The sequence below is a fragment of the Dicentrarchus labrax genome, unplaced genomic scaffold (assembly GCF_905237075.1).
Source record: "Dicentrarchus labrax unplaced genomic scaffold, dlabrax2021, whole genome shotgun sequence".
In the NCBI taxonomy this organism is placed as follows: Eukaryota; Metazoa; Chordata; class Actinopteri; family Moronidae; genus Dicentrarchus; species Dicentrarchus labrax.
In genome coordinates this window covers 15,426,894-15,450,810 of record NW_026136714.1, presented here as the reverse complement: position 1 = coordinate 15,450,810, position 23,917 = coordinate 15,426,894, and the positions used below count along the sequence as shown (strand labels likewise).

Here is a 23,917-nt window from a genome sequence, read left to right as displayed (position 1 = left end):
TGTTCTGTCCTAAGACATTTATTTATATATTTGTTGTTAGTTGCATCCCGTCTTTGCATTGCTATGTCTGACTGCAGCCTGTTGTCCATCTACGTGGATGTAGAGCTCGTTTTCGTACAATCCAATTGTTTCATTTTGTATATAGTGACTTAGTGAAAGCGGAGTATTTTGACTGAGGCCTCTCCTTTAACTCTATTTACATAATTCTTCTTCATCATTTGCATTATCCTCCAGCAAGTATTTGTCATTACTTTTTTCTTGATGTTTGAATTGTTTGAAATGTAATAGTGGAAGCTGCTGTCTTCTTGGCATACTGCAAAAAAACCTGTTCTTCATGTTGTTATATGTGGACTACAAACACTTTACATCCCAAGCCCAGCAACTTCACTTCCACTAGTCTGTGTGTGTGTGTGTGTGTGTGAGTGTGTGTGTGTGTGTGATATTGAGAGACACTTAAAGAGGGACCAGACACCACGGAAGAACACGATCAAAAGAGGACGACTATGAGGTTTTAAGTGGACCTTTGACCTTCTATTATTTTGTTACACAAGATCAAGATTACAAGCTCAGAAATCAGCAGTTTTGTGATTCGAGACATATCATGGCTTTTTTTCCTTTTGATGTCTGAGATCCTCAGGCTCTGTGTGGTCTGTTTCCATGACACAATAACATAAAAATAGAAGAGTGATTTCAGTGTTTGAAGAACAAAGAAATGGCTATTTTGTTCTTTTTAGGCATTTAATGTGGCACGCTAACTGGTGAACTGTTACAAATGAGACTAATTAAGGTTCTGTTCCATTTAGTGCAGCAGGGTGAGTGTACACAATCACAGCACCCTGACTCTGTTTGACCTGAATCACTATTTTTGGTAACACTTGTGTTAACCCTATTTTATGTCAGACTGCTGTGAAAAAGGTCTATTATATACAGTACCCTGTGTGTTTGGTACTTAATTGCCCCTTTCAGCTGTCCTAATCTTTCTTGGAACATCAGCAACCACAGCTCCATTGGGTCTAACAGTTGTTACCAAGAGGCTGACCAAGTCCAGGATAAAGATGTAAGTATTTAATGTTGCAGTGATGTAACTCGAGGCAGCATCGGTTGGAGCTGAAGACTAGCAGTTTGAAAATGAAACCTCACCAGACCGCTGTAATCCATTCCTCATCTCCTGCTAGCAGCTCCAATATCTGACCGAAATGTCTGTGGTCAAGTTGTATTGTGGGTAATGTAGGCGCCAGGGTTTGAGAACGACATAGGTGTGGTCTCAGAAATAAAGTTGACACAGAACATACAGTAATAAGTGAAGGGAGGACAAGAACCCCCCCCGTGGAAATAATGCCAAATTGGTACTCAAGGTTTCATGGTTAAAGTGATACTACGCGTCTGTTTTAGTCTGAAATCTTCTGTCATCCTTCCCTTCAGTCCACTCCACTATCACCTGGACTTGATTTCGTCTAGCACGTTTATCTGATGTGGCGCCGCTGCGGTGAATGAGGACATGCATCAGGAGATGACAAGACTTATTGAGATTGAACTTGACCTGTAAGATAGGTGTTTATTTTTACCATATGCTGTACATGCTCACCAAGAAGTTAGCAACTGAGAAAAAAAAAAAAAAGAAAGAAAGAAAGAAAGTAAAAACACAAACCAGAGCAGGATTGGGTTAGTTCATTTCCATCCAAAACATTTTTATTGTCCTCCAAACTGAAAGGTTTACCCTGTGATTTGGCTTGTTCGCTGAGCCAAAAACATACATTGCATTTCTTCAGGTAGCGGTGGAGGCATACAAAGATCTTTCTGACTGAGAGAAATTAATGGAAAGAGCAATACAGGATTCTCTCCTTCAAGTCACATGATAAGTAATCTTTGCATTCACGAGTAATGGAGAGAAGATTAATTTCAGATCACGGGAAGCTTGAGAGAGTAGCATCTGGTCTTCCATAAAAGAGAGAGAGGGAAAACAAAAAAAAAAAAAAAAACAAACAACCGTATGTGTTGTGTTTCTTCCGTGTTAGAAAAGGCCAGAAAATGGTCACACTGAAGAGACGGTTTCATCTCTGTTTGCCTCCGGGGGTTGTGTAACGCCTTTATGTAGAGCATCTGTAGTGTACACAAATGGACACTGGATATGCAATTCAAAACCAAAGTGCCCACAGTCAATATAAAGCAAGGTCACATGACCCAAAACAGGTGATGTCACACAGGGGCGGAGGGGGAGGGGGGGGGGGTCGAGACTGGACATGAATGTAACCAAACGCAGCCGTCAGTCTGTTTGTGTGTGTGGTGCAGGAACGCCAGTGACGCGGCTCTCAGCACCGTTCATTTACAGTTACTCAGGTGTCTGAACAACAGAGAAAGACCTCCCCATCTAGTGACTGTGCAGTTAGAAATGGGCACATGGTGATTTAAGCTCATGCTCAAGTTGTGGTAAACCATCCAAGCACTTCTTTAATTAATAACTATAAATACACAGCAGCGTTTTTAAATCGGAGAGGTTTCTGTCTGCCTCCTCTCCCTGGGTGAGTGTGTGACGTGTTCGTCTCTTAAAATGGCTAACTACGCTTTGCTCATCTGCTAGAGAAAAACACGGGTTATGTGGAATTGATTATCAACTTTCATATAGATTTTTCTATAATATATTTATATAGTTATTTTTCTTTCTCTCACGCACCCACCACGCTTGCTTGCTTTCACATTCTCTCGTCTCACTACTTTTATTCAATGTACACAACGTAATAAACATGGGGTTGAGTGGGGAGCGACAGAGCTGAAATGACAATCACTGAGAAAAAAAATAATAAAACAAAGCCAAAAAGAACTGCAGTCTTTTTTGTCATCCATTGGCAGTTGGACCGACTCAGCAGTCAGCCAGTTACAATGGTGGTTTGAGGGGAGAGAGAGAGAGAGAGAGAGAGAGAGAGCGAGTGGCCATGTCATCAAAGGGGTGGCGCGGGAGGCTCTTTCTTCGTTGGTGCTGTTTTAGTCGTAGTTTTCGTCGTCTTGGTAGCCGGGGTCGTCTCCTTGAGGTTGAGGTTCTCCAGTGCCACGTCCAAGGTCATGACCTCAACACAGCCCATGGCCTCGAAGTCAGCGAAATTCCGCAACGAGCCGTGACAGTCGTCCTCGTCCTCGGAGGAAGAGGCCGAGGCGTCCTCGTCGGGGAGCAGCGTTGACAGCAGCAGCTCCGTCACAAACAGGCTCCTGTCGGCCCACTGGGCCTCGCACGCCTGCCGCTCTGCCTCAGACAGCCGCGGTTCGCTCAGCCTGCGGGAGAGACGGGAGGCGACAGGATCATGTAGCAGTTGATAATAAGGAGGAAGACGAATGGATGACAAATCGGGTTACAGTAAAGAATAAAAAAAAAAAACACATCTTGGAGATCCCCTCGAGATATTTTAAAGGTCCAGTGGTTAACGTTAAAGAGGATCTATTAGCAGAAATAGAAAATAACATTATTGTTTCTAATTCTTAATTACATCTACTCCTTTTCTCTGAATGAAAAATCATGAAAGATCATTGATTATCCAAATATTGTTCATTTCAAAAACTTAATTGCTGGACACAAGATGTCTGGTGTTTCACTATAAAGTCCATTCTCAGTAAATGTGCACTGGAGGTTGTAAGTCTCCACATCACACTTGAATAAGCTGTATGTTGTTTTTACCACTAGTAGTGCTGTAGAGTGATGTTTTAATGATTGGATTTGCATTTGTCTCACAGAAGTGCATACACAAACGCAATACACATTCCTTCCAATTGTTTCACATTACTCCACTGAATGGCAGGTGGTGGTAATGCGGCAGTAAGTGCAGCAGTGTGTCAGCAAAAGAACACTGCTAAAGAGCAAACAGACATAAACAATGCAGGTTTCAAAATGTTGGAAAAACTGCTTCAAAATGTTTTATGAGAAGGAAATTTAGTATGTTTGTTAGACTGCAACGCACACAATTAGTTTTGGTTAACACTGAACGTAAACAGAAACTTTATTGTCACCTTTAAGGTGAGCAGAGAAACTTTCACCCTTAAACAACTTTCGAGTGGAAGGCGACTTTAAAGTAAAGACATTTAAAGTAGATGCAAAAAAATAAGAGTGACAGTCACACCTGCTGAGTAGAAACTGGGAGCTATGTGCATTATGCTGTGTGTTGGACTCCGGTGGACCCGGGTTGGGACTGGGGTTGGTATTGTGGTTGGCGCTGGGATTGGGGTTTGCTGCGGCTGAATTGGTATTGAGGATTGCATTGGCTCGACCGCCGCCCCGGGTTGCGTTTCGGGCCGTCTCCAACTGCTGACGTGCCGCCTGGGCCTGCTGACGCTCCAACTGGAGTTGCATCTGAAGCTGTTGGAGCTGGGAGGCCGATGGGCCCGAGCTGAGCTGACCGCCGGCTGAACGCCGCACCCCTGACAACTGGGACAGCAGCTCTGGAGGATGAAAATGGAGAAGATAAAGGCTTAATGTCAGAAATGATGAGGATTATAATAAGGCGCAAAGAGCTGGTCAATTCAGTCCTGTGCTACGAACCTGCACCACTTCCACTGAAGTATAGCAAAGATGCCAGTATACCAGTATACCAGTTTACCAGACAGTAGGCTCTCATGAAAACATAATCTTTCAGCATGTCATACAAACTGAAGATAGTTCAAAATAATACAAATGTTTTCATTATAGCCCAATATAACAAAGCATGTGTATGTAATAAAAACAGCCATGAGCAACATTAGCGAAACACATAGAAATGTACAGAAGTGAGACAAACTACATACAAAGCATTACATTACAAAACATGCAGATGAATTGGTAAGAAATGTAAAAATTGTCACATTTATGAGCTATGCTGTCACAGAGCTGTAATGAGAAACACCATCAGGTAGGGCTGCTGTGCAGCCTCTGATCGGTACAGAACTACAACTCAAAAGACACTCATCAGTGAGGTTTTCCAGCTAAAACTCCACCAGTCAGGTCAACGGCCCAGCAGGTATAGCGGGTCATTAGAGAGGAGGCTGGTACCCTGTTTGTGAGGCAGACTGAACAGGGACCCTCATTATGGCACAGCTGGAGCTGACATGGCGAATGCCAAGCACTGAACCAGATGAAAATTGGGAACAGAATAAACAAGGAATTGCCACAGCAACAACTCTGCCCACACAGTACTATGCAGACATTCTTTAAGTGGACACAGAAACACAAACCAGGCTCATACAGTATCTGTGCTACTGCAGGTAATTTATCTATGATGGAGAGAAACTATTTATATTAAAGACACTCATAAATGTTCTATTTATGAGTGTCACACAAAGGATTTAGTACTAAGCACCAGTGTTTTATATGTTGTCTCAGACCTTCTGCAGTTGCAGCTAAGACAATAATTGTTTTCTGCCTGACTGTACCAATAACAGAAATGACCTAAGTGAGGCTACACTGCTTCTTGTTCTGCAACTCTGTGCCTTAGACAGAGCCTGTACTGTCTGTATGATACATGGGTTTACCATGTAACCATGACTCCCGTGTGTGTGTGTGTGTGTGTGTGTGTGTGTGTGTGTGTGTGTGTGTGTGTGTGTGTGTGTGTGTGTGTGTGTGTGTGTGTGTGTGTGTGTGTGTGTGTGTGTGTGTTGCGTGACTGACCTGCTATGGGGTCCATGGCCTCTCTGCTGTAGTTGGAGCTCTGTGAGGAACTCTGACTTGTGGAGAGCCCCCCTGTGGTGCTGCTGGTGAAGTGCATGTTAGACCTGCGGGCTCGCGGACCCCCCAGCCCACGACCGGGATGAAACATCCTCCTCACATGCCGCACCCCACTGGACTCATCGTGAAGCTCGCCATTAAGGAACACATCAAGAGCGTAATGGTGCTAGAGCTCCTCATTTTGCCTTTGGATTACACATTCAATGTGAAAAATGCCTCATTGTTAGCTCCCAGAGCCCGAGATGATTATCTTCAATTTGTATTGTCCGACCAACAGTCCAAAACCCAAAGATATACATTTTTAAATGCTGTAAAACATCAGCTTGTAGATTCAGCCCTACACTCAGGCCCTCTGAACCAGCAGTGCTCCCATGTCACTATGTACCTATGCACAATAGACTTATGATGAACTTGTTCTGTGTTAAATTTAACAACATTTTTGCATCTTTTGTTTTCTCCGCAGCACTTATTCAAAGTACTCTATAAATAGACAGACTGCTGTCGTCAGTCCTATGAGTCTTTCCCAGAGTGCAACTCACTGAGTATTTCAGCTGATTCCAGACAGGCAAAAGCAGATGCTGTCATCTCAATCCTTCACACAATTTGATAAAAAAAAAACTAAATGCACACTGCCTTACGAATTCTTGAAAAAAAAAATCTCCTTTCTGTGGATCTCCTGAGCAACAGAAGTATACTCATACACTTATGTTAATTCCTATATGAACTGCATCTTCAACCTCAAAGGAATGAAGAGGATGAGTGCACATTTCTGGAATATAATTGATTAATACATTAAACAGAGCCTCAAGTTTTAATCAGACTCCATAGTAATTAAGTAATGTTTTTGTGCCCACACCTGTTACTGCTCTCTGCAGTCGGCAGAAATGCATGTGACATGGCAGTAGAACAGCTGACAAAAACAATACAAGCTATTACAGCTTATTCTCTCTAGATACTGATTCCAATATCTAGTACCAATCCGATACCTGTCCTGTCTAAAATCTGTCTACCTCTCTATGTGAAACTCATTGGAAACATTTTCATTTAAGTTAACATGAGGCCAGGCATTGTGGTGACACTAAAAACTGAGTTGGTGGTCAACAACACTGAACTGCACATTTCATAATCTAGTTAAGTTACCACTACCTCTCAGGGCTTTGGGAATAAGGACAACTTGGCTTCCACTCTGCCCTTCCTCATCTATGCAGCAAACCAGTGGCAAACAGCGTGCATCTAATTAATCTGAGTGATGCCCTTTTATCGGAGTTTGTCACAATGGCATGAGACACATAATTTAGTTACAAACAGCACAACAGCCATGATATCATTAATGCACACATTCTGATATTTTACCTCATTCATGTTCACCCACCACAGTGATTTGGAAAACTACCACAGGAGGCTTTAGTGTGATTAGCAAAATGTCAACAAATGTCAGTTTCAGTGAACAGATGCCTCCCCGGTGCTCTAATCTTTAAAATGACAAAGCAATCTGGATGACACAAACTGCATCACCTCTTTCGTGTAATAGAAGCGTAAGTATCAGAGTAGTTTCTGCACACAAATCTTGAAATATCTGCTTCTCTTCACACAACTGAAACACAAATGTTTTTTTGTAGTTACTGCAGCAGAAAAGGATATCAAGTCTCTGGGAGCTCTGTGTTCAAGTGTGAGATGAGCAGCAAAGTCATCTGTCACATGATTCGGGTCGCCACCTGGCAGCGCTGCACATATGGGGCAGATCTAGAGAACAGGAAGAGAGAGTGTACACGTTAATCTCAGCACACTTCGATGCACAATATTCACCAGTTGGTGCTGGGTCCTCTTGAACAAACACTGACATTGGTAAATATCTACTGTACAAATTCCATATTTAAACATGAAGAGATGCAATCTCAGGAACGCTCCAGCTCTGTGTTGAGTGTGTCAAAACTCTGGATGAATTTAAATGAGAGTTGGTGAGTTCATTTGCTGGTGGAAGCCCTGCAATCAACAATTTGATAGTCAGCTGCTAAACAGAATGACATATGAGCTGTACTGTTGTACCATGGATACTGTGAAAAGCATCATGTGATGATCTTGCAATTTATTTGGCAGACCTACCGATACCAATTTTGTCTGATTCCAATAATTGAGACACAAACATTTTTGTAAGTTTTCTTTAAAGTGCAACTATGCTTTCAGTTGTCAGCAAATTTAAAAAATGCATCAGAGACCTGCAAAGGACAGTGACTTTAGGGGACGTGGTTTGACACCGAACGGAGTGATTGACAGACAGCAGCGTAGCAGAAGCAGTGGCAGGTAGTCAGAGCTAATGAGCTGCTGCTGTCAGACTCTCCATGTCCGCACTGGAAACACGCAGTCTGCTGGAGCTTTTACAGTCACTCAAAGCACTTTGACGGCCGTTTGTAAAAGTTTCTGTGTTGTAGCTGAGCTAACAGCTCAGAGAGGCTTACTCTCCAGTATGTGCGTGAGTCTCTGGGGGGGTTGTCAAGTGTGTGGGATCAAGGTAAACATAGCAGTCCGGTGGTGTTTCTACACCTGTCTAAAGCACAAGTCTAAACCACTGAGCCAGAATAGAAAAATACTAGAAGGTTATAAAAACTAGCATGAACTCCTGTGAATGATGCGTCTCGATCAGTATACATTTAAAAATGAACACGGCAGTTTCACAGACTCTCACACAAAACCAAGGCTGGGGGAGGCGGGTTGCCGTTCTATGATTAGAAGGGGTTAATGCTGTTTATTTATATAAATATTGACTCTATCTCAGCATTTGTCGTGTGACGTACAGGGTGATTTAAAACTGTTGAGAGCGTGTTGAGAGACAAAATGCAGATTTTCATAAATAAAACCAGCATTGATGCGTTTCATCACAGTATAGTCATATAATTCAGTTTACACCTCAAAGAACATGTTTTAGGGTGGAGTACCTCTTTAATGGAAAAGTCAAATGTATTCCACACACCTCCACCTCTCTTACTGCACACACACCGGCTTGCCCTGCCTCTTTCTGTTTCTCTCTCCCAGCGTGGGTCTGCTCTGTCGACTTTCAGAATGTCAGCACTATGTTTCATAAAGTCGCCCCAAAAAACATGTATGGGATTTTTTTCCAGCAGTGATTCCTTTTCCACAGCTGCAGGTGAGCCTTGTGTGGAGGAGTCTTATTATGTCTTCATCACTCGCAGTAAAAAAAGTCCACATCTGTGACATGAGTTAGCTTGTGTGTGTGTGTGTGTCAGTTATTGTCTGTGCCGCTGTGCACATGAACCATCATAGCATGTGTGTGTAAATTTGACCGACACAGAATCAGATATATATGAGACTCATCGAATCACTCGATTCCAGTCACCAGTTAATCGATCAGCGTATCTCTAATCATGTTACTGTATTTAAAAGGCTGACAATCCCAATTAGCCGAGCTAGCTTCCAGTGCTGACATCAAAACAGATAGGTGAAGTATTTACCCAACATCCCTTTTTTCATTAAAAGGACAACGACTTACTGTGATACCCTGAAGGCTGGCACAACGTGACAAACCAAAACAATATTTGTGATCAGGAACTACATTATATTTTTCATACGACACTTGCTGCCTGTCTGCTGCAGTGGGAGACAAGTCGCTAACAAAGTTATTCACTCATTGGACATTCACTGCCTACCCTCACAGTCATTTACTCATGAATAGTCACTCACAGTGAAAGACACCTTTTCCTACATAGCTTCAGATCAGCTAATGTGAGTTATGACTGTCAATGACTCAAACGCCACAGAGGTAGGCATGAAAACATTTCACTGATAGCAGCATGGACCGAATGGGACACGGTCTCGATCTTCAAAGTAACTTAACTAAACCAACACACATTGTTTTAACAGAACTATTTATCACCAACTTAACACCTTAACTCAAAAAACCCCCCCAAAAAACTTCAAAACTAACACGAATTTCCAAATGGGGACATTATTTCTTCAATCTGTATAAGAGTGTTTTAATGTGGCACTGGTTAGGACCTCTCAAACAAGAACCTGGAAGTTGATTTACGAATGTTTCCAAAATCAAAAGGAAATCAGAGGAAAGAAGAAGCAGCACATATAATAATACAATAAATCACAAGTATTGGAAAAATGTCAGCAGTAAAATTGAGTGTACAGTGCACGGGCTATGGTTCTTTAAAGTATGAGCTGTCAGAAGAACAGCAGTGAGTATTTATAAATAGAGCTGCACAGTCTACCTGACATCACTTGCAGTTCGGCTGACATCAAAACTATGCTCGACTGACATTGTGAAGCCACAATGAGACAATGACAATGAATAAGATGTAAACATAATGCAGCACACTTTCGAAACCTACGGGCTCCTCGAATGTGAGGGACATTTATTCAATTTAGAAAATATTCTGAGGGATGTAAATGTCTCCAGGTGTTACGATCTCTGCAAACATTTAGTCAAGGTTTTATAGATGCCTGTGTGTGAAGCTTCAGCACCAACTTACCACTTCTGTGGAGGTCTCTGTGTGTTCTGCAGCCACGTGTTCCTGCAGGGAGATCTCTGTGTAGCCCATCCTGCCACAGTAGGGACATGTGAAGGCCTGGGGCTGCTCCACTGAGAACGCTTCACCTCCGTAGTACAGGTCTAGAGGGGAATCAAGATGGACATGGCATTCAGCCTCAGTGTTTTAACTGCAAGTCCATCCCTGGGGTTGGGATTGAAGGGTTTCCCCTGAGTAGGACCAAAGTTTTATCACAGCTGCCACAGAATCATACATGATAAAAGCTCCTGTATAAAATCTCAAGAGTCGTGGATACTAATACATGGAGTTTGACAAGAACAGAAAGTTAAAGATTCAAAATGCATATTTTAATCAGGGTGTAACCACACAAAGTCACGTTAAAGCCCATTTGGACAAGATTAATAAATAGATTCAATTCAGACGGGTTTAATTAATGAGAGATACCTCCAAGTTAAGAGCATGTTTTGCCAGATTATAGGACACAAATCATGATAAAACATTCCCAAGCCTACTTACATTCAACTACCTGTAAGTAGGCTGTCAGAGCTAATTGACTGATTACAACGGTCCATTTAATGACAGCAACATTTAGCTTTCACAATAGCTATGGCACAAAATGATTTAAATGATGAGGGACTATAACAATGTACACATCCAGCAGATACAAAGCACCATTAGCATTTATTTGGAGTAGTGTTTGTGTCCACCTGATGAATCAAAGTCCAGTTTTCACTTTCCCACTAGCTCTGTTGTGTTTCCACCAACTTCTGAAGAAAATATCTGGTTATATATTTAGTAAATGCTCCACTATGTTCACCAGCTAGTTGCTATGTGGTGTTGGGCGGGTAAAGCACTGTGGGTATATCGGTAGGAAACAACATTGATTACAGTGGTGAGACTGAACCAAACGTGTCTGGGTTGAGATTTAAAAAAAACACATTAAACTGAGGTGTGTATGCAAATACTGCGATCCAACATAAAACAACCTCGGTGCAGTTGATGGAGGATCAACAGGCACAACCACAAGAATAAGGTCGCATTTGTAAGCTTGCACCTTCTGCTGTGTTTGCAGCAACAGTTTGTATTTTTTTTCAACAGACTGTAAAACAGCATTTCCAATGTGTGAAAGGCTGAATACCAACATATTTCACAGCTCCAATGCATGAATTAGTTTTAGAAGCGGTCATCCAAAAGCAAGAGAAATGGTCCATTCAATCAACACCATCATTTTACTACATTTGATGATACCACGTCTACTGTAATGCCAGGTTTACCATTATCAGTAGTGACTGAATTTACAGTAAGTGTGGTCTGGTTCAGATTGAACTCTATATCCCTGTTGCTGCCACTCCAACATCGAACCAAGAAGCCCAATAACACACTCCTAAAAACTCCTCAGGTGTTCTGGGTACAACTCAGTCACTGCTTAGCTATTTGCGAGCAGCTGCTCTATCTGAAAACAAAGTATAAAACTGTCAGATCATTTGTTTATAAAGCTATTCATTCCTTTTGTTTTTATTATATTCTGTCACGTCAGTCTTTCATCTGGTCAATCACCCATCACACCACTTGCACATACAGACGTACCTTGCCCCATTAGATGCAGATCACACTTTTTTTTTGATAGTTTAATGTTGAGACTGAGCTTAAGGTACTGTCTCACTCAGACGTACACTGACATTCAAGTGACAAACGACTATGAGAAACAGTTTATAGATATTGTCTGTCTGCTTTGGGGTTATTGTTAGAACTGCACTGTGCAGAGGCAGAAAATGTCCATACATTGCATTCATCATCTGTATTTCCTTGCCTGGTTGTCAGTTAATTATCAACATCCGTCGATTGATGTAAAGTGTTGGCAAACATTATTAATGACAGCAACAAATATCATAATACTGAATGACATAGGCTCAAACTTTCGCTTTCCACATTTTCACAACCTGTGCTCATATTAAGCCTGATGTGAGTATCAATTCTACTTACCAAAGTCGACTCGGGTTAATATACACTGCATGGGATGCTCTGTGGTGTGTCTGGTTGTGGTTGCACCGCTCTCATAGCATGATGCGCACAGATCGTAGTCGTAGCAAATTAAACATTTGTATCGTCGACCTCTGAAGTTTCCTTTTAAACATGCATCACAGCTGACGCCTGGGGAAAGAAAGATAAGACATAAAAATATTAAAGACAAATGGCAACAAAAAATGGCATTTTAATTGGAAAAATATGGAGTCTGGTTGGATATCCTGCTAAGGGGTGAATAAATGATGCAGTGTGTCTTGCCCTTTTTCTATTGCAAGACATACTGGTTGCTCCACATTTTTGTGTTGGAATATCCCAGATCACTACGGGATGAAAGGTGCTAAATACTACATCCGTATACAGTAGTTTCAGGTTTTAACTGAGGCTGTGACTGAAGTTAACTCAAGTCTATTTGTGCTCCGGTGGTAGTTTACTGGATTTAATTATATTCTCATGTGTTTCTGTTTTGTTGTACATTTGCTTTTCGTCATGGTGGTGAAGGGACGTGGGTGAGGTGGATTGTATGTCTGTGTTGTTTGAGGAGTGACCAACAGACTGCCTGCCTCATTCAGCTTTTAATAAATCTACACTCACAACACCTCGCTCATTCACAAAAAAACATCCTCACCAACATATTCATTTCCAAAACTTGGAAAAGGTTTAACCTAATGTGTCACATGGGGGTAAAGGGGACCCCCTGTGTTCAAGCCCATGCAATTCTTGATGGACTAGGACAGTCGTGCAGTCTTGGTGTATTGTATGACACCGGGCTGTTTAAACTCCCTCTTATCTCCATTCATAGCTTGCTGGCTGCAAAAGCTCAGAGCCAACCTGATCCTGCTGTGCAGCGGCTGACAACTAGCTCTTACTGAAACGTTAATGGCAGCAATAACTCCATACATCTCAGACATAAATAACTTGATGACAACTGACGGTAAAGTTGACAACAACAACAACAACACAGGCATGGAAAATAAAGGCCGCTCGGGCCTGACTATCCTTCGCTGCTGGTTTAACATTAAACCAATAAACCAGCTACCTTTAGCTGAACTGTTAGCTGACGAGCTAGACAGCTGTTGTAGACTTTGACTAACTAACTCAACTTTTTTACCGGTCTGTGAGCTGAAACATGCACTGACAATGTTATCTGACTGTCTTCTTCTCTCTAACAACGAACTTCAAGCCCCAACAAGGTTGGCCACAAGGACGAGGTGAATGTTGGGTTTGCTAAATGTTAGCTTGCGAAACTGGAATATACAGGCCAACTTTAACCGGGAAGGAGGCTAAAAACCTGCTAACATTAACAATATGACAAGTTTCGACCTCGCAACGCCGTCTGGGACTCGCTGCTCTCTGATGTTTCCTACTCTCGGCACTCCCCCCTTGCTCCCCAGCTCGTCAACGTTAACCTACATAACCTATTACCAGCTAGCTTGCAGGCTAGCTAGCACACTTTAACAGCTAACGTAAACTAGCTTCTTCCGTTAATATGTCAGCGTTGTTTTGGTCGAGTAACGCTGACTGCTGTACATTTTTTTCCGAAACAGTAACGTCCACTGCGAGCTCCGTTGGATTAGATTCACATTTTGTGGCCGCCATAATGCGTCCCCACGAAATTACACTGCAACCTTGCTGCTAACGCTAGCCACCGTTAGCTAGGATGGGCTGCAAAACAAGAAATCCTCGGCTAGCTAACGTTAGCTGGCGGTGCTCTGTCAACGTTTTTAATCACAAACTCCGACTTGCTCACGCCTCTGGGCTGAGGTGTACTCTTACCTTCATGACGGGACATCCTATGAACACTAACGCAGCCCCCTGCTCGGGCTCCCTGGCTTGCTATACAGAACAATATCAGTGAAGAGAAGAGAAGCCGGGGTTGGCTGGCTGTCCCTGGCCTCTTCCCTCATGAAGGATCCGGTCTGGCTCACTGCCCCCCTCCGCCTCCTGCTGTGTCACTGTCCGGTGCACGGCTCCTCTGTCCACACGGTGGCGCTGTTGTCTCATTCTTGGTTGAAGGTTGCCTTTGCAGGTTGGTAGCTGAGGTAAACAGTGACCTCCACAGGGTTTGAAATTGTTTCTTATTTCGTTATTATATTATTATTGTGTGTATGAATATGTAGCCTAATATATATTAAACAAATATAAGTTTTAATACATGTAGACAGGACTGACTGGAAATCATTTAAATAAAATACACTGAACTGAATTGAACCAAGCTTTAAAAGTGCAGTTTGTAACATTTAGGAGGCTCTATTGGCAGAAATTGAATATAATATTCATAGGTATGTTTTCATTAGTGTATAATAATGACTTGAAAATAATAATCTAGACGTCACTAAATCCAACACACTGGTCCTTTAAAAACATAGTGTAATGGAAAATTATTAGACTGCCTTATGACGTGTGGCTTAGACTAGGTATCCTTTTCATCTGTACATGATTGTGCAACATGTTATTCAACAAATAACCTATGAGTTACACTGTTATGCTGATTTGTACTCCAGGAAATTTACTCCAGGAAATCTATCCTGAACCTGGTGGTACTCCCCTAGAGTTAATTGGAGGCCCACAGGAACTAACTGATAAGAGATAGAGACAGCCTGTCCTTGCATCTTCCTCGCCCTAAAGTTGTTATAAATTAGGTGCTTCTTTGTCTTTTCCATCCAGCACTTCAAAAAAAAAATCAAAAAAAGACATACGTTTTTATATCTTTATTTCAGAAGCTCACCAGTTAACAAGAACATTTCCATAACAATAGCTTATAGGTCTTTATAATAAGTACCTGAAAGTCAGCCATTTACTCTGAATAAGCTACATAACTAATAGTACCATAAGCTCAATGCCCATCGCCAGCAAAATAATGATTTTTTTTAAACAAGTAATCATAACTATAAGATTCTGGGCATCTCTGAAAGTTTACACAACATTTATCAAGTTCAAAAGTTATCAAAGTTCATATGCACAGTTAAACAAATAATATAAATGTTGAATTGTTCAAACCTTAAAGCTATCACCCATCAACTCTACTTGTCAAATGCACAGCCACTTACATACAGGGAGATTCCTTATATCTCATTGATTATATAAAAAAAGGGAATGTAGGTGCATGATGTAGGCCTCACACTTGAAATAGATTAGATTTAAAAAGTTAGTGGATTTTAGAAGTACAAACTAAGAATTACAGAGCAACCAAAATCTTTGTGTGACTCCTTTTTGCCATATGAAACTCTTTGCTCTGTCTTCAGGAGACTCATACCTGAGATTTTTGACAATCACTTTAGGAATGAGTCTGAACACGGTTACACTAGATAGAGATGTTTAAATTATGCTTTATTTGCTCTCCCCACAGAACTTGACTGTTTTAGTATTTCACAGTGCCTCATTGTTGGCTTTTGCCAAACAAACCTTGTGTGCAAAATCAGGACAGGACAGCATAGTGGAGAATCAAACTGGCACTCAGACTGGGCGGCTGGTTGAGGTGTGCGGATGGAAAGAATAACAATAACCCTATTTAAGAAGTGAACTGCCAATGTCTGACATCAGGTCTGTCCAACAGACTGATTCTGGGAAGTCTTTTTACTCTTATTTCTGAAGAAGAATAATAGACTAATCACCATTTTGATGTTTGTTAAGTAGTTATATCACAATCCAAATGAAGTGTGTCGTGTGTGAAGTGTGTCCTCAATGACTCCTAAAACGTCATAATCTCCTTGAAAGATCTTCCAGTGTTTCAAAACACTTACTTCCTGTGATGCAGTAATAACTACCACCCTGCAGAGATCACTAATGTCCATGAAGAAACCATTCCTATCTGAGTGAGTGAGCAGGATGGATTGTACACTCTACGCTGCATCACCTCATCATTTGAACTATAGTGCCCTCTCGAGATGCAGCATCATGCACCTTCTGCTATGTTCTCACAAGTGTGCAGAATAGCTATTAATATGTGGGTAAAAATAGGATGGAAGTTATCTTGGACGCCCTTGTATCACGCACATCCTCGCTCTACTCCCTTGAAAAAGACATTTTTAATATGAATTGCTTTTGTTTGGTATAAAAAGGTTTGATTTAAAAAAAAATGCTCTATTCAAGTCAGTCCAAGTCACAGTGAAGCTGGTAATATGGAAGAGAGATTGTGGGTCCAAAACTTCCACGCATGAATGACTACTGTGTCCTTTCCAGAGCTGTATTGACATTATCAGTGTAACAATAAAGTTGTAAAGTACACGTGCCCACATCTGCATCCTGTATATACACAATATAGGACATTTCGCAAGTTGTATGACGTTGTTGTGTCGATGTCCTTGTCCTAGGATAATATTATTGCAGCATTTAGTTTGGGGGGGGTATTTTTTTATTTTAAAGAACAGAAAACATGTTTTATAATAGATAGATAGATAGATAGATAGATAGATAGATAGATAGATCATATAAACACAAGAACCAAGATAAAGCTAATCTGATATATACAAAATATTAAAAATGATAATAATAATTGAGGACACTACCATAATCTTTAACTCTCCTAATAGAGACCATGATAAAGAGGGTGATGAGACACACAATCACTGAATGGTTAAATGTCTTGACCCCTCAGGGCCGTAAAACCCACTGATCCAAAGCACATTGTAACCAGCAGCATGACTTTGTTGTCAGAGATGATAAAAGCTGTAGAGATACCAGGTACCAGGGGCTGCCGGGGTGGCAGGTGACACTTCCTACTGGGCAGTGGGCGCTGATGTATGTACACAAAACAGTGGTGTTATTGTAACAGGGACCCTAGCGTGAGTGCGCCCATTCTTCGCCTCATCAATTGAAACCGGTCGGTGAGCTAAGCTGATGGTTTGGCAGCGCGCCAGGCGGAGGGGAGCCACGATCGCCATCCCCCCACACCCGGGTCGCAGCCTTTTAAACATTCCCCACCGACGCGCAGAGGGGGATTGTGGGTTTTCCCACGTATGATAATGAGCAAATGGAAGATATTCACATTGTTCATATTACTGTAAGGGTTTAGAATAAGAAAAGTCATCGCGCATACTCTGTGTGCGCCTCCTCGTGCCAGCGCGTCTTTTAGGGCTCAAGAACTGTTTATAAATAAATTCACACATTGTTTCAATCCGGTTCGGCAACGAAAGGTGTGAGCCGGATGACCTTCATACCAATACTGGATATGCTTTATGGCGGCTTGCGTCAGCCGTGCACACCCACAAGGGTTAAAACACGCGCAACGTGAGAAGCCACTACAACTTCATTCAAAGTTGCCACGCCTTTCAACGTAAACAAACGGGGGCTTGACCAATAAGATCCACGATAGATCAGCCGATGATCAGATGACTGGAAAGGGGGAAACTATTTAAAACTCTAATCACACATTTGATGCTGGTTCATAATACATTTCTTGAGCGGTGCTTTTACAGACACGCACCGAGAACGCACCGCCGGCTCAGTTGCTCTTTGTCACTACTAGATCTAAACTCACTCACCTACCGCGCTACTACGAGCCATACAACAACAACAACAACAAAAAAGAAAAAGATATTGTACACTCCCGGGAAGCTTTTAATTCCTTCAAACACTCGTCTGTGTCTGAGAAATGAATCATAAAGCCCTTTTACTGTGGATTTTCCTACAGTGTGCTGCTGCGCTCTTCTCAACCGCTCTTGGGGAAAACGCTGTTCTTGAAGGTAAGAAACGGCTTTGTGTCTATTGTTCATTTATTTCTATCATTTATTTTTCAAATGGCTCAAATGGAAGTGTCAGAATCAAGCGCCACATTTGTAAAGTGGGGGGGGCAAACATGCGCTTGTGTGGGAAATCTGTGAATGGAAAATTAAGAATAAGTAGCCTAAATATCAAATTAATTAATCTGCATTTTTTAGGGCTATTAGGGCTAAATTACAAAAGCGAACAAGTGTGGCGGCAGAGTGAACCAGAAGAACGGGGATGGATTTAAAAGACTGCGACGTGTCCTTTTTTGGGAGAGCAGCGGGAGTCTTGACGCAGAGCTCCGGGACACACAACGCCACGTCTGTGTGAACTATTTGGAAAGATGTTCCGCTGAATCCGCGTTTTACCACGGACCGCACAGCAGCGTTTTTACTACCCAGCTGAAGTCATTTTGGTCTGTGTGGCCCATTAGGAAAGGGTGTTGAGTTCATGGTTTTAAAATTCAGATCTGACGTTTCTGCCCTGCGCCGCGGGATTAATCCAGACTGGTATTAATTAATTCAACCCCCTTTCATCAAGAATCAAACACAGAGACCAACTACGTTTATTTTATATGAAACAAACTGGGTCTGTCTTAAAATAAACCTTTTTTTTTTTTTTTTTTAAGAAGCATTTCCATTATTAGGCATTTCATTTTTCTTTCTTTCTATAAATCTGTGGATAAACTGTCAGCATCCTCTGGGGCTTCTTGCATCAGTCTAATGCTTTTTAATTGTACCGTTTTAGCCTCAAGCTTTAAAGCACATGGTGTTAGTCAGATATAATTATACAAGCTCTGGCTGCAAGTGTGCGAAAGACGGGATGAAATAAAAGAAGAGAAGAAGGGTGGCGGTGACATTTTGGCTCTACGCCTGCGTCTCCGGTACAACTTGCACCCAACCGGCATTATTGTAGCAGATGTTGGCCGCAAGAGCAAGTTGATTGGCCGTCTCAGCCGCTCCCTGCAAGTGTGAGGGATGATTGGCTGGATGGTAGGTTTTGAAATTCCGCCTTTTTTTTTTTTTTGGTGTGAGATTCACGTTTCTTATCCTTTAACAGATTAGAGGCATCAGAAAAACACATAAAATGGGTTAATTTGTTGGTCTTTTTGTTAAAATTAATCCAAGCCTTTCCTTACTTTGTGTAATTTCCCCCTCAGGTGAAGACGGTGGATTGGATGAGTTGACAACAGACAAGGCTCTCAATGGCATCATCAAGTACAACATGAGGAAGAGTTTAGACCTGGAACAGGAGGGCTGCTACCTGCAGACTGGCAAGAAGGAATGTCTAGAGGAGTGTGGCTTCAATGCTACAGCCAAGACTATATTCATCATCCACGGCTGGTCGGTACGTATGAGTTGGAACGACTTTGTATCCTCCATATAGTCACTCTAAACAAACCTCACTTTTCAATGAGTGAAAGGAACTTGCATGGATGGAAGTGTTGTCTTTCCACCCAGACTGTGCTTTCAATTGTTGGAATGTATCATGTGAGTGTGAGATAACGGACTGCACAGTATCAAGAGAGGGGCCACCAGGTTAAAGTTGGCTTTATGAATGAATTAATGAATGAATGAACATTGAATAAATGAATGATTTCTCTTGTCTTTTTGTCTCAGATGAGTGGGATGTTCGAAAGCTGGATGCAGAAGTTGGTCGCTGCAGTGATGAGGCGTGAAACTGAGGCCAATGTAGTTGTCGTTGATTGGATAGCGATGGCTCAGCAGTTGTACCCTGACGCTGTCAACCACACCCACAACGTCGGCCTGGATATTGCCACCATGCTCAACTGGCTTCAGGTGCGTGCACAGTCATTTATACCACTTAGACACTTGTGAAAGTGACTTGGCTTCCTCTTTCGAATGCTCGAGTGTTCTGCTGAATCTGATCAGATCATGCAAATGCAAATAGGGTTTCTATTTAGGTTGTTCTAATAATAAAAAGGGAAATCTGCCTCCTGCAATGGCACCAGGTCATTGTAACACTCCACTGAATACCACAATACCCTCATGCAAATGCTGTTACTCACCCTTGATGTAACTTTGGTCTTATAAAGCCAAGGTGTCTTAAGTATGTAGTAGGCCAGATGTATGAGTAAATCTAATGAGTTTTATGTTTTGAGTGTGTGTGTGTGTGTGTGTGTGTGTGTGTGTGTGTGTGTGTGTGTGTGTGTTCTGAGCCATCTTGGCAGTTGGTTCAGTAATGCTGACTGACAGAAGAGAAGCTGCAAATCCATAAAACCTGCCCTCCTTCCGTCTTTAAGTACAGTGATTTAAGAGATCACTGCTTTTTGTCAACCTGACAGAACTGTCAAAACGTGTTTTGAGGAAGTGAAATGGTATGCTTAATATCCATTTTGTTAACTTTTTTAATGTTGGGTGTTTTTGAAACACCTGTGTCACCGTTGAGACAGTAGGTCCATTTCCATCTGGGTTTTGTCTTCTAGAGCTTAAGATACTTTATTTCCCTGCTTTTAGAACCTTTCTAGCTCAATGCTCATCAGAGAGGCACACAGTCTATTTAGTACTTCTGAGGCAAACACAACAATTCCCATTCAGCAGGACTGTCACAAAATTGGACCAGCGCGCGAATGGCAAGTGAGCAGAGTTTCAGGCAACCAGCCCGACCTGCCACGTAGTTGTAAACATAGACAATGAGTATTTCATGGAGACAAACTGAGACAGATGGTAGAGGCACTGTTGCATGGAAGGGACTGTCGGTAGATTGTGTCCGGGTTAACTGAGCTTGGCTCAGCTGCAGGCACGACTGATCATCACTGGCTGAAATCCAGGATTTGTTCAGTGTGGGTTAGTGTCCGTGGCGACAGCTGTTGAAATGAATGTAACTTTTTCCTCTTACAGGACGAGCAGCAGCTGCCTCTGGAGAATGTGCACCTGATCGGCTACAGTTTAGGCGCTCATGTAGCCGGCTACGCGGGAACATTTGTGCGAGGGACCATCGGCAGAATCACTGGTAAGTTCAGTGCAAAATGAAACCGCAATAAACACTTCTCACAGATGGTGCTGCCTCATTTTATTGACCGCCTGTCTCGTCTTGATTTCTGATAGGGCTAGACCCAGCCGGACCAATGTTTGAGGGCGTCGAGGAGCAGAAGCGCCTCTCCCCGGATGACGCCGACTTCGTAGATGTTTTGCACACTTACACTCGAGAGGCTTTGGGTGTCAGCATTGGGATCCAGCAGCCAATTGGGGACATTGATATCTACCCCAATGGTGGCGATGTGCAACCTGGCTGTGCGCTTGGTGACGTGCTGGCAGTGGCTGGAAGTAAGTTCTTCAGAAATGGTTGACCCCAGTCATAACAACACAACAATTTTACACAATTTCACACAATTTCTTTAGTCTGACATTAGTTTGCTCAGCCACCATGGCATTATATGTCACCTTTTTGTTCTATATATCTGCATACAGTTTAACTAACCTGCCCTCCTTTTTCTCCAGATTTCATGGAGGTGATGAAGTGCGAGCATGAGCGCGCCGTGCACTTGTTTGTGGACTCCCTAATGAACAAGGACCACATGAGCTTTGCCTTCCAGTGCACCGGCCCGGATCGCTTCAAGAAAGGCATCTGCCTCAGCTGCCGCAAAAATCGTTGCAACAACATTGGCTACAACACCAGAAAGATGCGCAAGAGGCGCAACAGTAAAATGTATCTGAAGACGCGTGCTGACACTCCCTTCGGAGGTGAGTTACAATAAGGATTTCCATTGCAGTCAGTTTTATCTTTTACTACAATATTTACTTCCTACAGTAAGACTGATAAGTAACTGTTCCATAACTCAGTTCATAATTACGGAGTTTCTTATCTTTAACCTCTGATTTATGATTCGACAGTTGCCAGAGTAAACTACCACTACTACTCGGTGGATCAAACATTAACTCTGTTTGTTTTCTTTTAAGGCTACCACTACCAGATGAAGATGCACGTGTTCAACAGAAAAAAGTCAGACAATGCAGATCCCACCTTCCACGTCAAGTTGTACGGAGCTCATAACGATACGACCAACATATTTGTCGATGTGTAAGTACATCTAAATCCTTCCTGCCAAACCACTGGTGATATTGAGAAGTGCACAGACTGCTCTAATTATACACTTGGAACTTTGTTAGTACTGACCTTTTTAAAGTGCCACTGACCCAGGCTTGTGATGTACAAAAAGCTCAAACTGGAGGACGAACTCCAATAATTTTAAGTTTGAGTTTCCATAGATGCTAACTTAAAGTCTTTTGTCACAAGCTTGGCTGTTAAAGCACTTCACGGCAATACATTAGCAATCAGACAGGCATCACCACAGCTCAGATTGTTCAGCATGATGTCTGCTTTAGTCACTCACTACTTTTGAAAAATAATTTGTTAAAATGACTTTCTCCCTCTTTTTGTCCAGCCATGATGACACCGTCGGTCTAAACCTGACCAACACGTTCTTGGTGTTCACTGAGAAGGATATCGGTGATCTTCTGAAGATCCGTCTGAGCTGGGAAGGAGAATCTGAATCCTGGAACTCGGTCTGGAAGAACATTAAGCAGACATTCTGGGCCTGGAACACCAAGCCTCCCAAACCGGTGCTGGAAGTCCGGCGTATTCGTGTGAAAGCTGGAGAAACACAAAAGAAGTAAGTAGGAGGAGCAGCTGTTCAGACACCATACCTCTCCAGGATTGTTTTTTTCTTGACAAATATTTATTGAGATTTCTTCTGTTGTCACAGGTTTACATTCTGTGCCCAAGACCCCGCAAAAGCTGAAATTTCCCCAGGGGAATCGATAACTTACGTAAAATGTCGTGATGGTTGGGAAGTGAAACCAAGAAAACGGTATGAAACGTGATAAAATGTTAAATATCTTGCATGAAATCATATTTTATTGAACTATAAATTAAGAAGAAGCATAGTATGGTGCGTGTGGTTATTCGTAGTGAGTGAAACTTTGTTTTTGATTGACAGGCTGCCCATGTAACAATTCAGCACTTCCAACAACCAAGGCACCATCACCATGGGGGACCCAACATGGATCAGCGAGAAGCACTGCCTTCTCTTTATTTGAGCACTTTTCGAAGAGATTGATCAGCGCAAGGTGGGAGGGGCTTGATTGGACTCTGCGCCACAAAGGTTTCCATTGGTTTTCTGGAAACAAGGACTCTGGTCTGTTCAGCCAACAAGACAGCTAGAAAATGCCGCACAGGCTGGAAGCGAGGGGGCAGTCCTAAATGTCTTAAGATTGCCCGACGAATTGCAGAACGCTCCTGTGTGTGTGGACTAGTGACGTAGAATACAGATCTGTGCCAGTGGACATACACCAGCAATTATAGTCGCTGTACTGTACATTTTAAATGGTTTTTTTTGTTTTTTTTATTTATGAAAAAAATGGAAGCACTGCAAGACCAACGTTATTTATCGGAGCACATCCCATGATGAAGCATGTATTTAATGCATTTCTCCTTGATGCAGTATTTGTGTGTATGTTGTGTGTGGTAATGTGTGGATTTTTTTTGTTTTGTTTTGTTTCTGTGCTTGTTGTGACCAAGAAGTGTGCCTTTCTGCTGAGAGATTATTGATACACTGTATAACTGAAGGAGATACCTGATCGCATTGCACACGATCTCTGAGGTTTTGTGCGTAGTGTTACTGTTACTGTATGTGGCTTATTTTGGGGGTGTGTTTATGTACATAATGTAAATAACTTTTTGGAAAAATAAATTCGCCTGTTATTTGTAGAAACGTTTGCCTTTGCTTATCATTTCAACTGTCACATCTCTGTTGAAAGACTCCTTAGTGTCTTTACTGTGACCTGACTTGGTAAGGGTGGAATTAAGTAATGGTTTACATCATGAGATCATAAGTCCCTTGTGATACTGATGCTTGGAAAACGCCATGTGTAAATCATTAAAAAAAAATTGTTTTTTTAGACAGAACAGCTCAAGAATGACAGGAAATAGGGAGAGCGAGAGAGTGGGAATGACTCACAGCAAAGGGACATAGGGA

The 23,917-nt window shown here is 42.1% G+C and overlaps 2 protein-coding genes across 3 annotated transcripts; one reads left to right on the top strand and one right to left on the bottom strand.

Moving 5' to 3' along the window:
- Window positions 1-1,658: 1,658 nt before the first annotated feature.
- On the bottom strand, window positions 1,659-14,151 carry LOC127376310 (E3 ubiquitin-protein ligase KCMF1). The gene is made up of 7 exons (XM_051423048.1): window positions 13,990-14,151; window positions 12,175-12,342; window positions 10,174-10,313; window positions 7,322-7,423; window positions 5,624-5,804; window positions 4,104-4,422; window positions 1,659-3,264 (listed from the first exon to the last, which is right to left on the bottom strand). The coding sequence occupies exons 1-7, from the start codon at window positions 14,003-14,005 to the stop codon at window positions 2,937-2,939; spliced, it is 1,254 nt and encodes a 417-aa protein (XP_051279008.1). The 5' UTR covers window positions 14,006-14,151; the 3' UTR covers window positions 1,659-2,936.
- Window positions 14,152-17,587: 3,436 nt separating this feature from the next.
- On the top strand, window positions 17,588-23,653 carry lipg (lipase, endothelial). 2 transcript variants are annotated; one of them, XM_051422978.1, is made up of 10 exons: window positions 17,588-17,897; window positions 19,079-19,266; window positions 19,539-19,718; window positions 20,781-20,892; window positions 20,988-21,206; window positions 21,381-21,623; window positions 21,840-21,960; window positions 22,325-22,552; window positions 22,646-22,750; window positions 22,880-23,653. In XM_051422978.1, exons 1-10 carry the CDS (start codon window positions 17,807-17,809, stop codon window positions 22,890-22,892), a joined length of 1,500 nt encoding a protein of 499 aa, XP_051278938.1. In that variant the 5' UTR covers window positions 17,588-17,806; the 3' UTR covers window positions 22,893-23,653. The 2 variants fall into 2 exon arrangements, with proteins under 2 accessions (XP_051278938.1, XP_051278939.1); XM_051422979.1 differs by lacking the exon at window positions 17,588-17,897 and adding an exon at window positions 18,675-18,911.
- The last annotated feature ends 264 nt before the right edge of the window (window positions 23,654-23,917 follow it).

Excerpts from the sequence above, each read along its gene's own strand:
- lipg (XM_051422978.1), top strand. The coding sequence starts at position 17,807 with ATGAATCATAAAGCCCTTTTACTGTGGATTTTCCTACAGTGTGCTGCT. Across the intron at positions 20,893-20,987 it reads GACCATCGGCAGAATCACTG|GGCTAGACCCAGCCGGACCA; the intron begins GTAAGTTCAGTG and ends GATTTCTGATAG. Across the intron at positions 21,961-22,324 it reads ACCAACATATTTGTCGATGT|CCATGATGACACCGTCGGTC; the intron begins GTAAGTACATCT and ends CTTTTTGTCCAG.
- LOC127376310 (XM_051423048.1), bottom strand. Across the intron at positions 10,314-12,174 it reads ATTAACCCGAGTCGACTTTG|ACCTGTACTACGGAGGTGAA; the intron begins GTAAGTAGAATT and ends ATTCCCCTCTAG. Across the intron at positions 3,265-4,103 it reads TCCCAGTTTCTACTCAGCAG|GCTGAGCGAACCGCGGCTGT; the intron begins GTGTGACTGTCA and ends TCTCTCCCGCAG.